Source organism: Triplophysa rosa, linkage group LG19 (assembly GCF_024868665.1).
Source record: "Triplophysa rosa linkage group LG19, Trosa_1v2, whole genome shotgun sequence".
NCBI lineage: Eukaryota > Metazoa > Chordata > Actinopteri > Cypriniformes > Nemacheilidae > Triplophysa > Triplophysa rosa.
The window spans coordinates 6,068,909-6,087,181 of NC_079908.1; the positions used below are offsets into that span (position 1 = coordinate 6,068,909).

General features: G+C 37.4%; 2 protein-coding genes across 4 annotated transcripts in view; both read right to left on the bottom strand.

Annotated features, from left to right (window-relative positions):
* Positions 1-6,925, bottom strand: part of LOC130570423 (short transient receptor potential channel 5-like) — a 39,810-nt gene extending 32,885 nt beyond the window's left edge. For both annotated transcript variants that reach the window (XM_057360727.1, XM_057360726.1), the window contains exon 1: positions 6,353-6,925. The gene's annotated coding sequence lies outside the window, so the exon portion shown is untranslated. The remainder of the gene's footprint in view (positions 1-6,352) is intronic.
* Positions 6,926-13,849: 6,924 nt separating this feature from the next.
* Positions 13,850-17,595, bottom strand: hmgb3b (high mobility group box 3b). Of its 2 annotated transcripts, none has more exons than XM_057361083.1 (5): positions 17,452-17,566; positions 15,615-15,794; positions 15,384-15,526; positions 15,127-15,301; positions 13,850-14,882 (listed from the first exon to the last, which is right to left on the bottom strand). In XM_057361083.1, exons 2-5 carry the CDS (start codon positions 15,762-15,764, stop codon positions 14,730-14,732), a joined length of 621 nt encoding a protein of 206 aa, XP_057217066.1. In that variant the 5' UTR covers positions 15,765-15,794; positions 17,452-17,566; the 3' UTR covers positions 13,850-14,729. The 2 variants fall into 2 exon arrangements, with proteins under 2 accessions (XP_057217066.1, XP_057217065.1); XM_057361082.1 differs by having other exon boundaries at positions 13,853-14,882; positions 17,468-17,595.
* Between the last annotated feature and the right edge of the window lie 678 nt (positions 17,596-18,273).

An 18,273-nucleotide genomic window follows, 5' to 3' on the forward strand; every position in this document is an offset into this window, starting at 1 on the left:
AATTGTCTCGTCATATTGTAAATAGATACAAGCAAGTGGGTCGTGTACTAAGATTTAACAGCCCTTGTTCACAATTACCTGTCAGATTGAATGTAATGTTATGTTAAAGCAGCAGGTTTTTTGTCATGATGATTTGTTATGGTTTTATTCTTGGTCCAAATGATTATAGTATTACTATAACTAGAATGTCAGTGCACGAATGACAAGACAGTGCTGGTGACGTAGCTGGATTATTCAGAATTTGTTCATGGGGCTGTAAAAATCAATATGGAAAAATCTTTCATATATGGGTGTAGACACGGTGTAAGGAAGCACACTGTACAGTTAAATTATCAAATTTTCACCAGCAAGTGTTATTGGCTTGGAAGATTTGTTTTCAACATAATTTTTCCCCACACAAAGCAAAGTGCTTTTATGGAATAACTGTTTTATCACCTCTAGGAATAAGTCTTTATTTTTTCCCAATTGCGACAGGCCAGTGTGGACAAAATGTAAAATTATAATAGGTTCTAATGCGTTTCTAATGTCTTTTGTCGTGTCGCCCCGGTCGCGTCCGGTGTTATGACATGTGTATTAAAGTATGATGTCACTGTCTGCATCATACTTTCAAGATTATTAAAAGAAAAATTAAAAGACCATCTCAAAATTATTTTCAGTTTTTCAGAATGTAGTATTTATACATATGTCATGAGGTAAAATGATAGTTTTTGTTTTATTCTGTGAACTACTAACAATATTTTGCCCAAATTTCAAGTAAAAATATTGTATCTATTTGCATTTATTTGCAGACAATTAAAACTGGAGTAACAGGTCAGAAAAGATGCTCTGTATTTTTTCAGACCTCAAATGCAAAGAAAACAAGTTCATATTCACTTTTAAGCAGTCATATTTCTACATGTATTTTTTTCATAATAAAAGTTTCCATGTGTCTTGTCATGCAGTCAGTCTTTCGCATTGCTGTTAGATGACTTTGTCTCTCCTGAGGTTTGATTTTGTTGAAATTCAACAGACACTGGACTGGAATGACCACCATACATCAAGAAATGATGATTAAATGAAGATTTGGAATGGCTGTATGTTAGCCATCAATGTTACCTTGGTGACATATTTATACAGCAGAAATGAAATATTTTGGTACAAAATGTACCAAATCTACTACATGATCAATGAAGGTAAAATTTAATGACATTTCCTTACATGGACCATTCAAAGCTTAACCTGTAATAATACATCTGTGCTTCAGCACTCTAAATTCAATTTCATATTTCACCTCCTGGCACTGTATGCAGTAGACTTTGCCAAAAGCAAAATGGCTGCCAGTTTTCACCGTGACCAAGTCAATTTGAATATCATCAAGTTTTATTTGATGCACTTTCCACTCATGTGTGTGAAAGTTTCATTATGTGCGAGGAGAGGGAGAGGGTCTGTTTTTCCAGTTTGCTGTGTTGTTCTTCACACCTCGCTGCTCCGTAAAAGCTAAACAAGGTTTCCACAGGGAATCATGCCCATGTTTTATTCAGAGTGTTTGTAGAAGTGGTCTGACACCTTTAGTTCATTAGTGCGGCCCGGCAGTGAATACATAGTACAGAACTGCTTTTTCACATGCATGCACACTGAAATACTTCACTTGAATAGGAAACAAACTTTCATGTGGTCCTAAAACTACTAAGTTACTGGAAACCAGACGTAATTTTTTAATTTGCTTGTTATAAATGTCTATTTAAAGGGATAGTTCTAGGTTCAAAACCTCAAAACCAAAATGACTCGTTCTTCTGTGAAACACAAAAGAAGATATTTTGAAAAATGTCTCAGTGGTTTTGTGTCCATAGAATGGAAGTCAATGGGGGCCAATGTTGTTTGGTTACAGACATTCTTCAAAATATCTTCTTCTGTGTTCTGCAGAAGAAAGAAAGTCATAAGGGGAATGAGCAACTGACAAATAGAGAATTGTTCAACATCAAAAATGACTCAAAAAGCGAAAGTCAAAGCTTTTGTGAATCATGGCTTTTGCCTCCAGTGATTTTTTAAAGAGGAACTACACTAATGCCATGATTCTGATATAATGATGGAGCTACAGATCGTTGTCCTTTTCACAAGCTTGTCAAAATATCCCAGAGCATCTGGATTCGTTCACCGTCTTCCATGAATATCTGCCGGCATTTAGTGTGAACACATATTTCGATTGACTCTGGATTCCCACAGCAGCTGTTTGTTTTTCCCCGTCTCGCCTCTCTGTATTTCAACACAGTTAGATGTTTTATTTTCGATCCTTTATCAGAGGTCCTGGGTTCAGGATATAAATGGATTTAAATAGCTTAGAGGGGGGTCGATATACCCAGTTGTTTCATGTAGGATGCATGGTGATGTTGTAAAATAGAAAGCTTTTGATGGTTTCTGTGGAATTGTCCATAATAGAGCATGTAAAAGCTCTCTCTCTCTCTCTCTCTCTCTCTCTCTCGATGGCTGTTAACACAGAGGCATCCTGCGTCACAATCCCTGCGCTGTTGTTTTTCACAAAGCATCAGTGATGGGAGAAAAAAGGCACTGGCGAGCAGTCGTTTATGTTAAACCTGCTGTTGCTTTGTTAAATTACTCATACACAGTGTGACTATTTTATATATGCATAGAATATACAACTGTGCAGTTTACAAACAGAATGCAGCGGGTGGAACACGGTATCCCACAATGCAATGCGCTTAAATTGATCTTCATTTTTTTTCATTGATGAATGAAAAGGAACTGTAATGTACATTATATATTTTTGTCATACCGCCCAAAGGTAAGTAATTTTTACATAAAAATAATAAAAAGTGCAAAATATGAACATTTTTAATTGAATTAATCCTACAATGCTATTGTTGAAATGTATACAGTACATTATTGTGCAGGGTGCAGTATGAATATTGAAAATATTATTATTTATTATTCATATTTATTCAGGGCTGTCACTTTTCAGCCATCAGGTCAAAATTGTAAAGGCGGATTTTAAGTGAGGGATGCTTACAAATATGACCCATAATTTGTGATGCATAACCAAACAGTTTTTTTTCTACACAACCTAACAATGAAAAAGAGTGTTGGGAATTGATTAATGAGGACCATTTTAATGCATGCTATTAAGCAACGTGCATGCAGTGTTAACAGTAATGATTCAATTATCAAGCACGCTTTGAGTGATAATTGAGTGTTTAAATCTAACCCTGTTGCTGTGTTACAGCTTTTACGCTTGTGAGACATTCCTGGAAACCTTTAAATGAAAACTAAATATCAACAATACTGCATATTTAAAATGTTAGTGCTTACATGTTAATGGTGATGACCGACATACAGTGTTTTATTATATAATCTGGGAAAATTGCTAAAGCAACCTTAAAAAATCATGTTATTTATAGATTAATCTGAGCATGACATAAAACACATGAAAGCACACCTGCGTCCATCAGCACAACCTTCATTTAACCTCTCCAGTCACATCTATATCATTGTGTTTTTATGTGCACACTCTACAATTAATCTGTACTGGACTAAAATCTGGTTCTAAAAAAGGCTTCTAAATAAATTCTAAATATGAGGTTACAGTAGTTATTGTTACTGTGACCATAAAGCACAACATTATTTCAACCCTAAATATAAGTGTAAACATTACAAAATACTAATAAAGACTTTAAGCAAAACTTCATTTTGAACCAGGTTGTTCGTAATAAGAACATTTTACAACATAATAGAGGTTGAGCAGAAAATGATGACAATTTTTTTAAATGCATATTTCTCAAAAAAAAAAAGCATTTAAAGGCACAATATGTAATTTTCACCACTCGAAAATTACAAAGGTGTAACTTGATGCTGAGGAAGAATGCGGAATGATGGGAGTTGCAGTCTTCAGCTTCACTGCCGATGGAAGTCAAACTGACGGGACTCACAAACTTTATAGTGTTGTAAGGCTTTTAATAGAAACAACAACAGAGAAACGTAGACACTACAGCTACTACTTCACATTTTTTCATGATACTCACTGTTTTGCCACGAGGTGTGTGTGTGTGTATGACTGCATGCGGTGCTGCACAGATCGATCGCCGTATGACATCAAAGTGGGTTGCACGTGTACCGGTGCTACGGTAACATCGCGATGCTAAACCTTCAAAATTCCTGCGATGCTGCTCTGTTTTTTAAACGGTAGAATCGTAGTCTCGTAACTAATGTTGCATATGCGCATTAATGATCATTTGAACACTTTCATCTTTCTTTTTGCGGTGTTTCTCTTCTAAATGAATCCGTGTTTTGAACGACTCAGACGAGATAATGATCAGTGTCTTGATGAGTCATTCATCAAGACACTTGTTTCGTTCTTGAATGAATCAGCTGTTTTGAACGATTTGGTTAAATGATTCACTGACACAAAAATACAGTATTTGCTAAAACTTATCCAATTGCTATTTAATACTACGAATATTGTAGTGTGTAGTATAATACAATTCACTAAATATTTCATTTAGATCTGTGTATTAAGACATTTTGGTCTATTTCGTAGATTTTAATTATAAACATGACACGGCATCGCAATAATAAAATCTCGCGGTTTCCATTAAAATACCCATCACAGCATCAGAATTTCAACTCCCATAATCCTGTACTCATCACCCTCACTATTTAAGTTCGGTCTTGTGCTTGTGTTTCGCATTATGTTGAACTATGTTGAGTGTTTGAGGTTTACCTGTATCTTGTATTTGGATTACCTGTTGGATTATCAAAGGACTTTTAACCATCATCATTTTACTGCGTGCTTAACATTACCATTACCATGATATAGTGTGTTTTGGGCATTCCAATAGGATTAATCTGCCAGATAATACCCCACCAACAGAATCCATCACATACCAGTAGACATCATTATTATTTCCATTAAAACCAATACATTTGAATATTGTTGAATAAAGTGGGGGGCCTTGGAGTCAAAAACTTTGAGAACCCCTGCACTAAGATAAGTCAAATCTGTAATATAATGTAAATCCAGTGTCCTGAGAGTCAACAATTAAGTGATGTATACACATGGTTTTCTGAGCCACAAACATCAATGAGAGAGCTTCGTAGGACTCTTAATGACCTGTTGGAAGACACGCTTGCAGTAGCTACATGACTGTGGACAAGAGATCATTTAACTTTATCGCCAATGAATTGACCTGAGCTAAATATCATGGTTATTTGAAGCTCTCCTTGACCTCTGTTTATTTGCCAAAAATAAATGAGGATATAATTGTCTTTCGTGCAGTTTACTACAGTAGACCGAAAAAATGGTAACACTTTACTTAAAGGAGTCATATTGCACGGCTAAAACGAATATTATTGTTTGTTTTAGATGTAACGCAATGTGTATACACCATTTAAAGTTTAAAAAACGCTGTATTATCCACATACTGTGCATGTTTGTATCTCCTCTTTGCTCCGCCTCTCTGAAACGTGCAGATTTTTTACAAAGCTCATCGCTCTGAAAAGCGAGGTGTGCTATGATTGGCCAGTTCACCAGTGCGTAGTGATTGGTCGAATACTGGAAGCATTTCATGGAAATGTAACGCCTCTTACCATATTTGGAACATCAGGTTCCAGAGCAATTGTACTGACAGGTACGCCCACCTTACTTGTAAAAAAAATTTGGGTGGTCTTTGTCAAATCATACCACGAACTGATGTAGATGTGTGGGGGTGTGGTTACACGAGGCGCTTCAGGCAGGTCTGGTGAGCATTAGCTTTTAGATAGAATGCATCTTTTGTTTCCACACTTTCATTTGTGCAATTTTACGTGTCTAATACATGCATTGGCAACTTATAACACACCAAAGACACAGAGAAACACGTACTTCCGCCATATGACCCCTTTAAAGCATATATAATGTATTATTAAAATAGTTTTAATATATTAATTATGCCTTGTAATGCACCTTATAATGCATTTTAATGTCTTATGATGTATTAACTGAAGTTACAATTATTCATAACACTTATCAATTCATTGCTACATTTGCATTTTAATTTGGTATAACAACATTTAATATATTACAAAACACATTGTGAACCATTATAATGCATTATACCCTTTAATAACCCTTATACATAAAAGCTTTAAGTGTTACCAAAAAAATTAATGTGATTTATTGGTGTGGTAATCATAATTTATGATTACCTTTAATTATCATATACTGTATAAACCTTTCCTTGTTCCCATTCGTTTTGCTATGACATGACATTAGTCAAAATATGTATTCCTTTTCCTCAAAGAAACAATTGCACACGCTTTTTTGCATTCTGTTTAATATGATTGAAACTAGTATACGCATGCAAAGTAAGGAAAGTGTTCTCACCTGTCGCCATCTGCCTCACATGTTTTGTCTCCCGAACATCACCAGCGAATTGCAAGAAGATCATTGCGTTCTCAAGTCCTCTAGCTGCGCACCTGCTCGCTCGCTCCAGAGAGCGACCATGGAGGGGAATTAAGCCCACCTCAGGCGCTACATCGACAGGTCACAGCGAAAGATCTCCAGCGTGTGCTTCCAGCTGTTTGCTTTATTCAGCCCACCCTTGCAGGAGAGCCCGGTGTTCAACCCCACATCTCTACACATGAAAAGGGGGGAAATCAAGCACCCTGAAAAACTAGGGGTGTCAAAAGATATCAAATCCGTCCAATTGTTCCTTTCACGTGGAGAAAGCTTCTTTGGCTTGTTTGAATGTGTCTTACAATCTTCCCCGCTGTCTGTCAAGGTTCATATCCCCGTTAATGGTGCCGTGAGGGTACGGGGGACTTGCCTCGCGCTTGTCTCCGTTGCCATGGTTGCCACTTGGAGTGTGTCGTCTCCCTGCTTTACCTCTGTCTGTCTCCATGCCGCTCCGGCTGTCTGTTCTCTCTCGTCTTTTTCACCTCACCCGCTTCTCTGCGTTTCTCTGTCTCTATCACTCCCACCCTCGTGCAGCATCCCCCAGCCCCCCCTCTCCATCCTCTCACCCCTCCTCTTCAGCACCCAGGTTGTTTTCTTGTTTGTTGTCATCGTGTTTTTGGTCTTGTTCTGTCTTATATCTTGCTGAATGTGACAGTGGCTGTTCTTTGGCTGTGCAACGTACAGTTCGCCTAAAAAATAAAATCCAGACACCTAAAAAAGGGTCATTTTGTTGTCGTTTACACAGTTGTGTCATTTCAAATATGCAAGAATTTCTTTCTTTTGAGGAATACAAAAGGTTTTTGAAGAACGCGTACGCTTTTTTTCATACAATGGGAGCGGATGGGGACTGGAGCTGTTCAAAAAGGTGAGAAAACACCCCTTGAAGTATTAAATGACTAACTGCTTTTCATTTACATTTAGTCATTTAGCAGACGCTTTTATTTGACTTACAAATGATGTAAACTATGGAATCAATTGGAACAACATGAGGACAACAAAAAGCATAAGCGCAGTAAAACTAGTCTCATATAGCCTACCACAGTATACAAAGCTAAGGTGTCTTTCTTTTTTTTTATTAGAAAGAGTAGATGCCAGATAAATTTTCATATGATAGCGTTAGACTAAACAAAAAAATCTTGTCCTGAAATAGTCATTGAACAAACCAAAGCATATTCTTTCAAGCTACATTTTCATTTATGGATGAGCTATTCCTTTAAGAAACTATCAGCGTTGCTCTTTTTCTCCCGAGAGCGGCATGTGATGGAAGTCGTTATAGTGCTGATTGTTTGGTGCTTTTCTTTTGAGCATTCACTTTCTCTCGGCTTGCAGGGAATGGAAGGAGGAGGAGTACAGGTGCGAGGCTTCCCACAGCTCAGCACACTGGGGAACCAGACAAGCGTGCAGCGCTTAGTGCCGTGATATGCTCACTTGCCACAATGTTCATTTGTGTGTGCGTGTGTGTGCGTGCGTGTGCGTGTGTGTGTGTGTGTGTGTGTGTGTGTGCGTGCGTGTGTGTGTGTGTGTGTGTGTGTGTGCGTGCGTGCGTGCGTGCGTGCGTGCGTGCGTGCGTGCGTGCGTGCGTGCGTGCGTGCGTGCGTGTGTGTGTGTGTGTGCGAATAAGATTAAGAGATGATTCTTTATTTCTGATTTGCTAACTTGTCAATATATTGAAATATATTTCCAGCTACTCCTCCACCAAAATCTGCATGCACACATTAAGTCCAAAAAAATAATTTTGACTATTCAATCAGAATGATTGTGTATGAATAGATTCATCTGTCATTTGATAGCGCTTACATTATAGTGCCAAGCTATGAACATTTCAGAATGCTGTGGATTTGCTTTAAACTCCTTTATCTGCCCTCACTAAAATGTTATAATTATTTGATGTTTCCAGTTCTTTGTCAAACAGGGGTTTTTCTTTTAATCAATAAATCTGTGACAGTGACTTCTCGGCACAGGGTTGTAAATCTATGGTGGATTATTCATCTTGTCTGGTGTGGCCGTGGGCTGTGGCGTGTATAATAAATGGCTCCTGGGGTCCTGAAAGTTGTCATCGGTGTTTGGATGGCATTGTACTGATATTCCTCAAAACATTTTTCTTCTACACAGTTTTCTACAGAATTCTTTTAATGACTTTTGTCTCAGTTGGACTGAGTTTGGATGCCAGCACAGATCACGTTAGCATGGATCCCAGCAGCTGATTGCAGAAGCAGATCCTAAACAAACGGGATTGTACAAATGTATATCAATTAGCCACCTCCTAATATAGTTAGAAACTGCCATAACATACAAAACTGTGGCGAGGAAACAGACCAGTGTTGGGTAAGTTACTCTGAAAAGTAATGAATTACTAGTTACTAATTACACATTCGATTACACTGTATTACACATACACTTTCTATTTCCTACATCAACCTTGATGAGTTAAGTGATTCAAGGATAGACATGAGGGGTGCAGGGGTGTAAAGTATTGGGGTAAATGTAATCAGTTACTCTACTTAAGTATCTTTTTGGCTACTTTGTAGTTGTACTGAGTATTAAAGATATAAGCAACTTTTACTCTCTACTTAACTACATTTTTGAACAAGTATATGTACTCTTTACTCCACTACATTTGTAGTGACTAATGCAATTACACATTACATTTTGCATGGCACCTAACTTTTTCTGCAGTAGTTTATTTCTGCTACAGAAGAAGCAATATTGCCATTTACAGGGCATTGAAGGTACTATATTTTGTGCATTTTGCCCTTACTTACTGAAACTTGTCAATGTGGCTTCTTTGTGCGAATGCGGGTGCATTATCAGGTAGTTGACATCGCTGGTGTTTTATGTGGGAAGAGGACATGACTGCAGCCGGCGTTGAGGCCAAAACCAGCATGTCCAGTGCAAAAAGGCTTTGACTTTTGTAGTTTTACGTAACATTATTTTATTTATCTGTTTTACTGAAGAGACCTTTTTGAAGAATTTTGGTTTCCTTATGAGCGCTTGAGCTAAACTGAGACTTTGGTGTTTGGGAGACATATAGGCTATGGTGTTCACCTTGATTTGTTGCAATTTTGAGGGGTTCAGTTTGATTGCTCTCCTCATGAATCAACTGTTTCTTGTTTTTCACTGACATGTCTCTTACGAAAGGGATCATGTACAGGCAACCGGTTGTTATCGCAGAATTAAGCCCCGACAGTGTGTTGCTTATTACACGGCTACTTGCCAAATGAGAAAAGACTGGACATTAAATGTGAATTTGAAATATTTTATTAGCTCATTTTTACTGAATGCAGACCTTCCGCAAGGAAAAGCCGTTTTCTTTCGGTTTTAAGGTAAGAAACGACGTTCAAATGTCACGAACATTCAGTTTGGTTGAATCATTTGTAAATATAATGTCATATATGTTATTAAAATACATATTTATATTTAATTTGTAAAAAAAACCTGTGAAAATGATTTGTTGCGTCCGGCTGACCGTGTGTTATTCGTTTTGAGAGGTCGTTATCTGGGAATCACGAACCTGCAAATGTTGCGACTGGCCAATCAGAATCAAGCATTCCAACGAGCCGTGTAATAAGTGTTGAGGACTAGTGCTGCTTTGAGCCTACATTCGGTATGAGTAAAATACTCAAGTACTGTTAAAATCAGATACTCGAAGACTTTTACTCAAGTCGTTTTGGAATTGGTGACTTGTAACTTCACTGCAAGGTATCTGTACTTTTACCCAAGTATGGTCTTCAGGTACTCTTTACACCTCTGATCGGCATGCACATGTGTATAACCATGAGAACCTACTTTTGTGTTCTGCGTAATAAAGAAAGTCGTAATGACATAGTCGTAAAGTTTGAAATGACACGAGGGTTAATTAATGATGGCAGAATTTTCATTTTTGGGTGAACTGTTGCTTTAATATCTATCATCTTCGGTAATATTTGTTTCTTTACAAAGTGACATCACCAACTTCTAGCCTTCCTTACATAATACAGCTTTTTAGTTAGGGTTAACTCCCTAATTTCTGTAAACAGTGTTATGTATATTATATAATTTCATTACACTTAATAAATGAACTTTTGTCATTTTGCCTAACCCTGTTTCATAATCACATAAAAAACAACAACTGTAATTCTAAAATGGAGGAATAGTGTGAAATGTACCCACTGAACAGCATTCCCTCACACGCAGATGAATTGAGCAAGTGAAGAAGAAGAAGATAAAGGTACTATTAAAGGTAAAGGTAATTGTATTTATCTGTTGTAACAGAGAGTCATGCTTTAGTTTTCTCTTCAGAATGGGTGCAGGAACGCATTGCCTCATTAGCTTCAATTGATCTCCAGTACGTCAGAGCGTCATGTGTGAGAGACACATCTACAGAAGAACTGCAGCTCAAGGGTTGCTTAATAATTCAGTAAAATACCCATAATGATAAATAATTCTTCTGTACAATGCATATTTGATCAAACAATAGTGTGTGATCAAATATAAAAGGACAGGAAATGCATTAATGAAGAGATCCAAAATAATCCCCCATGACTGCAAAAGACAAAACTTGTCCTGTAGCCTTAAACCCAAAGAATATATATTAAAACCACGTGTTGTTTTTTCTCCAAATAATTATTCCAAATTTCTGGTTGCACTGGTGTGTGTGTGTTTTCGATGGATGGGGCCAGAGGCAATCAGACTAGGTGATGACAGCGCCCCGGCTACAAACAGGGTCCTGCGGTCAATAAAGCTATTACCTACCCAGTGAGAGACGCTGACCAATCCACCTCACAGATATCTCAGCTACACAAGGCGATAAGAAAGAACAATCTTTTGTACAACATACAGAAAAATAAATGACACTGATTTTCTCCTAACAGATATCATCGTCTCTTTCTAACAGTAGGCTGTTTAACTTAGTGAACACACTGGTGTCATACATTTTTAAACAGTCATCAGGGTATTTGATAAATCTAAGCATGAGCCTGACAGTCAATAATGAAGTGGAAATGAGCCTTTGTTCAATAATTGGTCATTTGCTAGCGTACTGGCTGTTTAATGTTGTGATCCATCTGTTATATAGCAGGCTACAGTGTATTGAATAAGGCTAATGTGTATGTCTGTTTTTTTTTAGATATATTCTGGGTCAGTGGCCTCTAGAGGAGGAACTCTTTACCTGCGTATGGTAATAGATCCATTGTACTTGGTCCCACTTGTACTTGGTCTCACTTGATCTCTCTTTGTCAGGAAAATGACTTTTTTCCTTTTCCCAAAGTAATTTTACTTGTTGCGAGTTAACACTTCTACTCAAGCGTGAGGCAGATGCAGCGATGGATGGGAAGGACAGCAGCCACAAGATGAAGCGATGATAGAAAAAGGTGACAATGGTTTATTGAATAATCTTAGTTGCGCTTCAGTGCTCAGTCTGACTGACTAGAAACATATTTGAGTGTGTTATGTGTTGTCTCGTGATGTTATTGAAACCTTGAGACACCCATTTTATGAAAACAATATAAAAAGGTTATTAAATTCGCCCCTCAGATAACACGCAGGTTGCTTTTAAAAAAACTCACATCTTAAATACCACATGTTTTTTTTCACTCTCGTGTTTTTCTGAATCTGTTTTTCTCACTCGTGTGTGTGTGGAACACAAAAGATATTTTAAGAAATGTCTTCCTGGTTTTGTGTCCATACAATGGAAGTCAATAGAGGACAATGTTGCTTGGTTTACAACATACTTTAAAATATTTTATTTTGTGTTCTGTAGAAGAAAGTCATGTTTAGAATGACATAAGTAAATTACAAAATTGTTTTAGGTGAACTAATGTTACTGTTTTTTACAGATTTTTTATGTATTTTTTAAATATGGTCAAAAAACTTAACATTACAGAAAAGACAGCAAAACGGGATCCGTATATCCTGTAATTATACAGGAAAATACTTTTTTACTGTATATTTCTGTCAATCCAGCTGACAGATTTTTTTTACAGCGTATCCCTTTAAGGAAAAAATAAAACATTTGTTTGCTCTGAAACACAAATTTGTATGTGATGCTGCATTTTCCTTTTAGGTTTTATAAACAAATGCTTGTTTTAAATGCCAAACCATTCGGGGTATCTTACGTCAAGTAGGGCTTTGTTTTAAACTCATTTAAATGGCTTCGCACTATAGCTCGCTCAGCACTGTTCATTGAATCAGCTGCATGGATAACTGGTCTCGTGTGGTTCACTTATGCACAGTCATTTCTGATAACTGGGGCTATTAAGGGACTAGCAAAAGGTATTTAATTGAAGACCATTGTGATATATTTTCATCTTCTGGCTGATACAAGCAGGTACTTGTAAATATTAGTATATCTATAAGTGTGATTGAGCCGACAGTGCCCACTATTCTTTGTGCCATGCTAGACTACATGTAATTGTCACTATGTTACCTGAAGCATTGAAGTAACCTCAACACAGTTATCTCTGATATTGAGAAAACAATAACACTATCCTCAAGTCTTCCATTGTTACATCATTTATGTCCTTATACAGATCTCTAATATTAGAATTCATTCGTTACAGACTCGGCTTGAATAAAGACTGAAAGAAAAGTGTTTGAAAAAGAAATATTATTAAATGCATTTATAGCAGAGGAATAAGAAAACATTGATTCTAACAAGATGCAATATTGAAGCTGTGAACTCAAGTCAGATTATTGGTATCATGTGTTTGTCGGGTCAATTAAAAAGAGGAATGCTCAGTGTCTAGTCATTAAACCTTAAACATGACTCATTTTTACTGTAATGCATTACATATACAGCATGAGATGTGCCCCAAATGAAATTGCTACAATTGAGTTACATAGAAATCTAAATGAACAATCACTTTTGCTCAAAATTTGCTCGAAACGTGTTTTTGATAGAGTGGCTTTATCACTGTTGCCTTGTTTCTCACGGTTCTTAGATTCCAATATTTATTTGCAGTGTAAAACAAACAGCAAAGGTGAAACTACATTAAATATTTATATTGTAGTTTTAGAGCGCAGGAGATTTCTAAAGTGCTTTTCACACCTCCCATACTCAAGGGATGGATATGACAGCTTTAAAAGTGATACTGAAGCATGCACCTCTGGCTGCCTTCCACAGGAGAGCCATATACAGGTTTGAACTACATGAGGGTTAATAAATGCCAATATTTTTGGGTGAACTATTCTTTTAATAGAGGTCTATTGAGAAATTTACAGATTGAATGAATCGACCCCACCTGCACTTTACTGATGACGCAACATTCCACTTTGACAAACCAGTCGTCACATGTAGGCCAAATTGTCTCATGAAAGGAAAATTCTCCTTTTACTAACATCCATGCCATCCTGACGTTTTTGTCAGCCAGACACAATCAGTTATATTAAATGATGGCCTGGCTCTTCCTATTAAATAGTACCCATGAATGCATTGTGACAAAACACACACACACAAACAACAACTAATCACAAGACACATAAGGATATTTAATTTAACTCCACTTGTGTTTGGCCGAGGACAGGCCGTCAAACACACCTAGGATGACATGGGGATTAGAGAATTTTAATATTTTGAGAAACTATTCCATAAAGGCATTTGAATTTTGTTACGCTTAATTTAAACAAGCACACACTTTTGACAAAAAAACCCAAGTATTCACACACGCTTCCTGCAGATAACAAAGATGCTCATCTTATTTGGAGATCTAAAAATGCCATGTTTATTTGAAATCACAGTGTCACCTATACATAAAAAAAAAACGTAACAAATTGAAGGTGCAAATAAGAGCTTTCCCCAGTTAAAGTATTGAGCACTCGCCTCTGGTTAAAGCAGACATCTTCCCCAGACTCTCTAGTACACATAAAATGATCAAATATAATAGTTTAACACAAATAATAAATCATCACACATTACAAACATCCTCTCGACAATGCATGAAATATAAGGGGCCAATTATGGAAAAAAGCTTATCCACAATGTGCATTTTGAAAGCTGGGAGATTCCAAAAAAAAAGTCAACAGCCATACAGAAACACACCACCTTAAATAGTTTTTTTTAAAAGAGTATGTACTGCTACCACTGTTATGAATCTTGTTGAACGGTGTGGATATATTTTGCTTTTATCATTACAGTAGAACCGCAAGCTTTAACAGGACCGCCAGCAAACCAAACATTAAGAGTTTGATTGTCTGAAGTCAGAGCTTGCATGCATTGGGGTCTCCGTGTATTGTAGCCTTGTCACAAAGACCTGTCAGAACCAGACTCAACTGAAACCAAATGGCAGTCAACAAACAGAACTCTTACTGCCAAATTAAAAGATAAAGTTCTTTAGTCATCCTCGTCTTCATCATCCTCATCGTCTTCATCATCCTCATCGTCGTCATCATCCTCATCGTCGTCATCCACCTTGGGTTTGGGTTTGGATTTGGCAGATGATGCCCCTCCACTTCCTTTGCCCTTTCCTTTGTAGTCAGCCATGTCCTAAGAAAGCAGAGAGGCCATACAGTAGAAATTAAAATAAATAATTCAACAAATTATTTAATAAAATGAACAAACAAAATTAATCAAATCGTTTATTTACTCCAATTATACAATAAAATAGAAATTAATAAAAATAAAACGTTATATTATTAAACACTAGCCAAACAGACTGGAAGTTAACTGCAGTCCCTGCGTCCGATGAAACAGGACAGATTACAGCATATAGAAAGATGCAATTCCTCACCTTCTGATACTTGTCCTTCAGTTTGTTGGCTTTTGACAGGAAGGGCTGCTTTTCAGAATCGGACAGATTGTTCCACATTTCACCAAGTCTCTTGGCTACATCTCCAATGCCCAGGCTCGGATGCTGGGCCTTAATACCAGGCCTGTTGTCTGCACAGAACAGGAAAAACCCTGACCTGAAACGGCAACGACAAAATTGACAGTTTAACAACATGTTACTTCTCAATTTCTCCCTTTAAAAAGCTCAGAAACACATACGCTGGCCGCCTCGGAGCATTGGGGTCCTTCTTCTGCTTCTGACCCTTCTTTCCTGGATTGTAGCTCATCATTTCCTGGTCATAACGGACCTTGTCTTGTTTGGCGAAGTCATCAAATTTAGTCTTTTCTTTGGGTGACATAGTCTGAAAGAAAACCAATTTGAGATACTACATTTAGTCTTCTCTCCAGATGAATTTGTGCTTCGATCTCAGGACAGGTACGTCTACTTACTTTCCATCGCTCGGAGCACTTCTTGGAAAACTCTGAGAAGCTGACACTGACGCCAGGGTTCTTCTTGTTGTGTTCCTCACGACACGTCTTCACAAAATAAGCATAGGCAGACATCTTGCCTTTAGGCTTTCCTGGTTCACCTTTCGCCATTGTTGCTGCACCTCTCAAATATCACCACACCTGGTAAAGACAGGTAACAAACCAAAAATGTAATAAATTAAAAAATGAAGTTACCATTTACACAGAATTTAAATTTAGATAAAGCCACTGGCATAGCTATACACAGTGCAAAGAAAGTACCTAAAAATCTCTTTTCACAGTTCTAAATTCACTGTAAACCACAGCGTCACAAGGCTGATTGCAAAACGGATATTTCACAAGGTTTCATAAACTGCTACAAGAACATACTTATATTGATTACGAATAAATCTTCCGCCAAACAATGTAGTCCCTGTCAACACAGCGGCGGTGGCGCATTAATACTAATGTGATGCGGTCACAGCAGGCGCGTTTACTAAAAAAAAAAAAAAAAAAAAAAAAAGACTTCGAACGGGGCTCAATTAATCGCTGGACAAAATATCCATTTTGTAATAAAGAAATTATGTAAGAAACAAGTTAAATATAAAAATTAAATTTTATGTTTAATTGCATATTCAGGTCATATTTTTATTTCACGATTATGTTGCCTGCGATTATATTAGGTCCACGTCGAACGATTTATTCAACTTCCATTTTGTTAAGTGCACGGTCATGAGAGAAACTACGCTTTATTTTTTACGGTGAAGCTGTACAATATTGATAGTTTCGGAAATATGCGGTCTTTTTTCCGTGTGATAAGTTTTACGGCCGGTTATGTGTCGCATTAAGTGTGTGGAGACTGACTGCCCGGGTCTGCAATCAGGCTTCATTTATTAAAATGGCCCCCATCTGTGGCGTGGAACAATGACTTGCATACGTTCATCTATACTGCAGACTCTTAGAAGACATCGTTTACTCAGCTTTATATCAGCTCATATAAAGCAATTAATTTAACCTGGCAAGTTGTAAACAGCGTTCCCCTTTGCGAAGTTTTACCTCAGCATTCGAAGACTTGCGAATCCTACTATAGCGAAAGATGGGCTCATGAATATTAAATTACGCTCTGTGGCGTTTACCCGGTACGCTTTAACGATTGGCTACAAAGTACAAGTGGGGGTGGGGAGGCGTTAAACCGCTAGCGAATAAACAAACCATACTACGGCGTAGGCTCGCCTCATGCATATTAATTGCGCGACGCTGGAAGGAACCTTAACGAGCACCGTCCACAGGAAAATTAATATTCATGAGCAAACCCTTTACCGTAGTAGGATTTCTAAATTAGTGCCCGGCACAAACCCGTTTGTAACAAAGGCAGAGTCAAACCAGTCATGACTGGCACGGCTGTCAACAGCGCTTTAACACATCAATCCTTTCTACGACTAGCAAAACACATAACCGTGTAAAACTTGAACAAACGTTTAACAGCAAACGCAGCGAAGTGTTACGACGAACTTCAGGTCATTTAACAGCTCGTGGTTTATTTGAGACTGATTTTAACATCGCCATTTTAAAAGCACGTTCGTCACTAAACTTCGGCTCAACCGACAAATATAACGTTAATCACTTGACGACATAGTACCGATAAGCAAACTAGCACTGAAAGAACGAACTGCACACTACAATAATCATTTCACTATAAAATAAATGTACATAAGAGAAACGGGTACAGTTATATATAAATGCTATACAAATAAGCATTTTCAAAATTACAATAACGTTGTTACAGGGACACGCTACTCAAATAAACCGTTTAAAATACCGTTTTTCACAGATACCTTCTGATAACGTTTGCCCCGTCGTCTGTTCTCCTCAGTCACACTAAACGGCCTCGCGCTTCCTCTCTATAGGAGACCACACAGCCTCGCGCTAGCTCACTAGTACGAGACCTGCCTGATTGGTCAGCCGCGGCGCACGTTTAAAACAGCCTCCACAACTGCGGATTGGATAAAGGAATTTGCATAGTCATATATGGTTTGCCGCAATTGGTCGAAGGTGTAAGTCACGCCTCATTATTCAAAAACAAGGCGGGAATGGCTATCAAAACAACAAAGTTGTAAAGGTCTGTGGAGAACAACGTGTGAGCATTGACTGGCAATATCATACACATAGCACTGCTGACTGAATGCTGTTAAATGTTAAGATTTTTTAAAAGTATGCACAACAGTAGGAAATAGTGTAGTCTGGCTGCCAGACTAACATAAACATAAAGAGAAAAATAGTCAAGTTGCTAAAATACCGTAAAACTGTTTTGTTAAAGTTAGACCCTGACAGGACAATGCAAAACTGTTAATAATTGAAGACGTCAGATGTGAAAGCCTTTAAGTGCTGTTTTCTTCTAAAATTAACGTTTTTATTAAGCTCCTATGTTTAGGTTCAGGGATTTCACTTTATTGACAAGGAATATGTTCTCTTTGCCATTAACGTAAAATACTTTTTAATACAAACATCAGAGCCTGAAAAAATAATCATTGTAGAAGAAAAATGTTAGACGGCACTTAGAAGCTTTCCCATCTGAAGTCTTAAATTGTGAATTTATAAACAAGAATAAATGTATCTACACAAGCGATAAGTATATTTATAG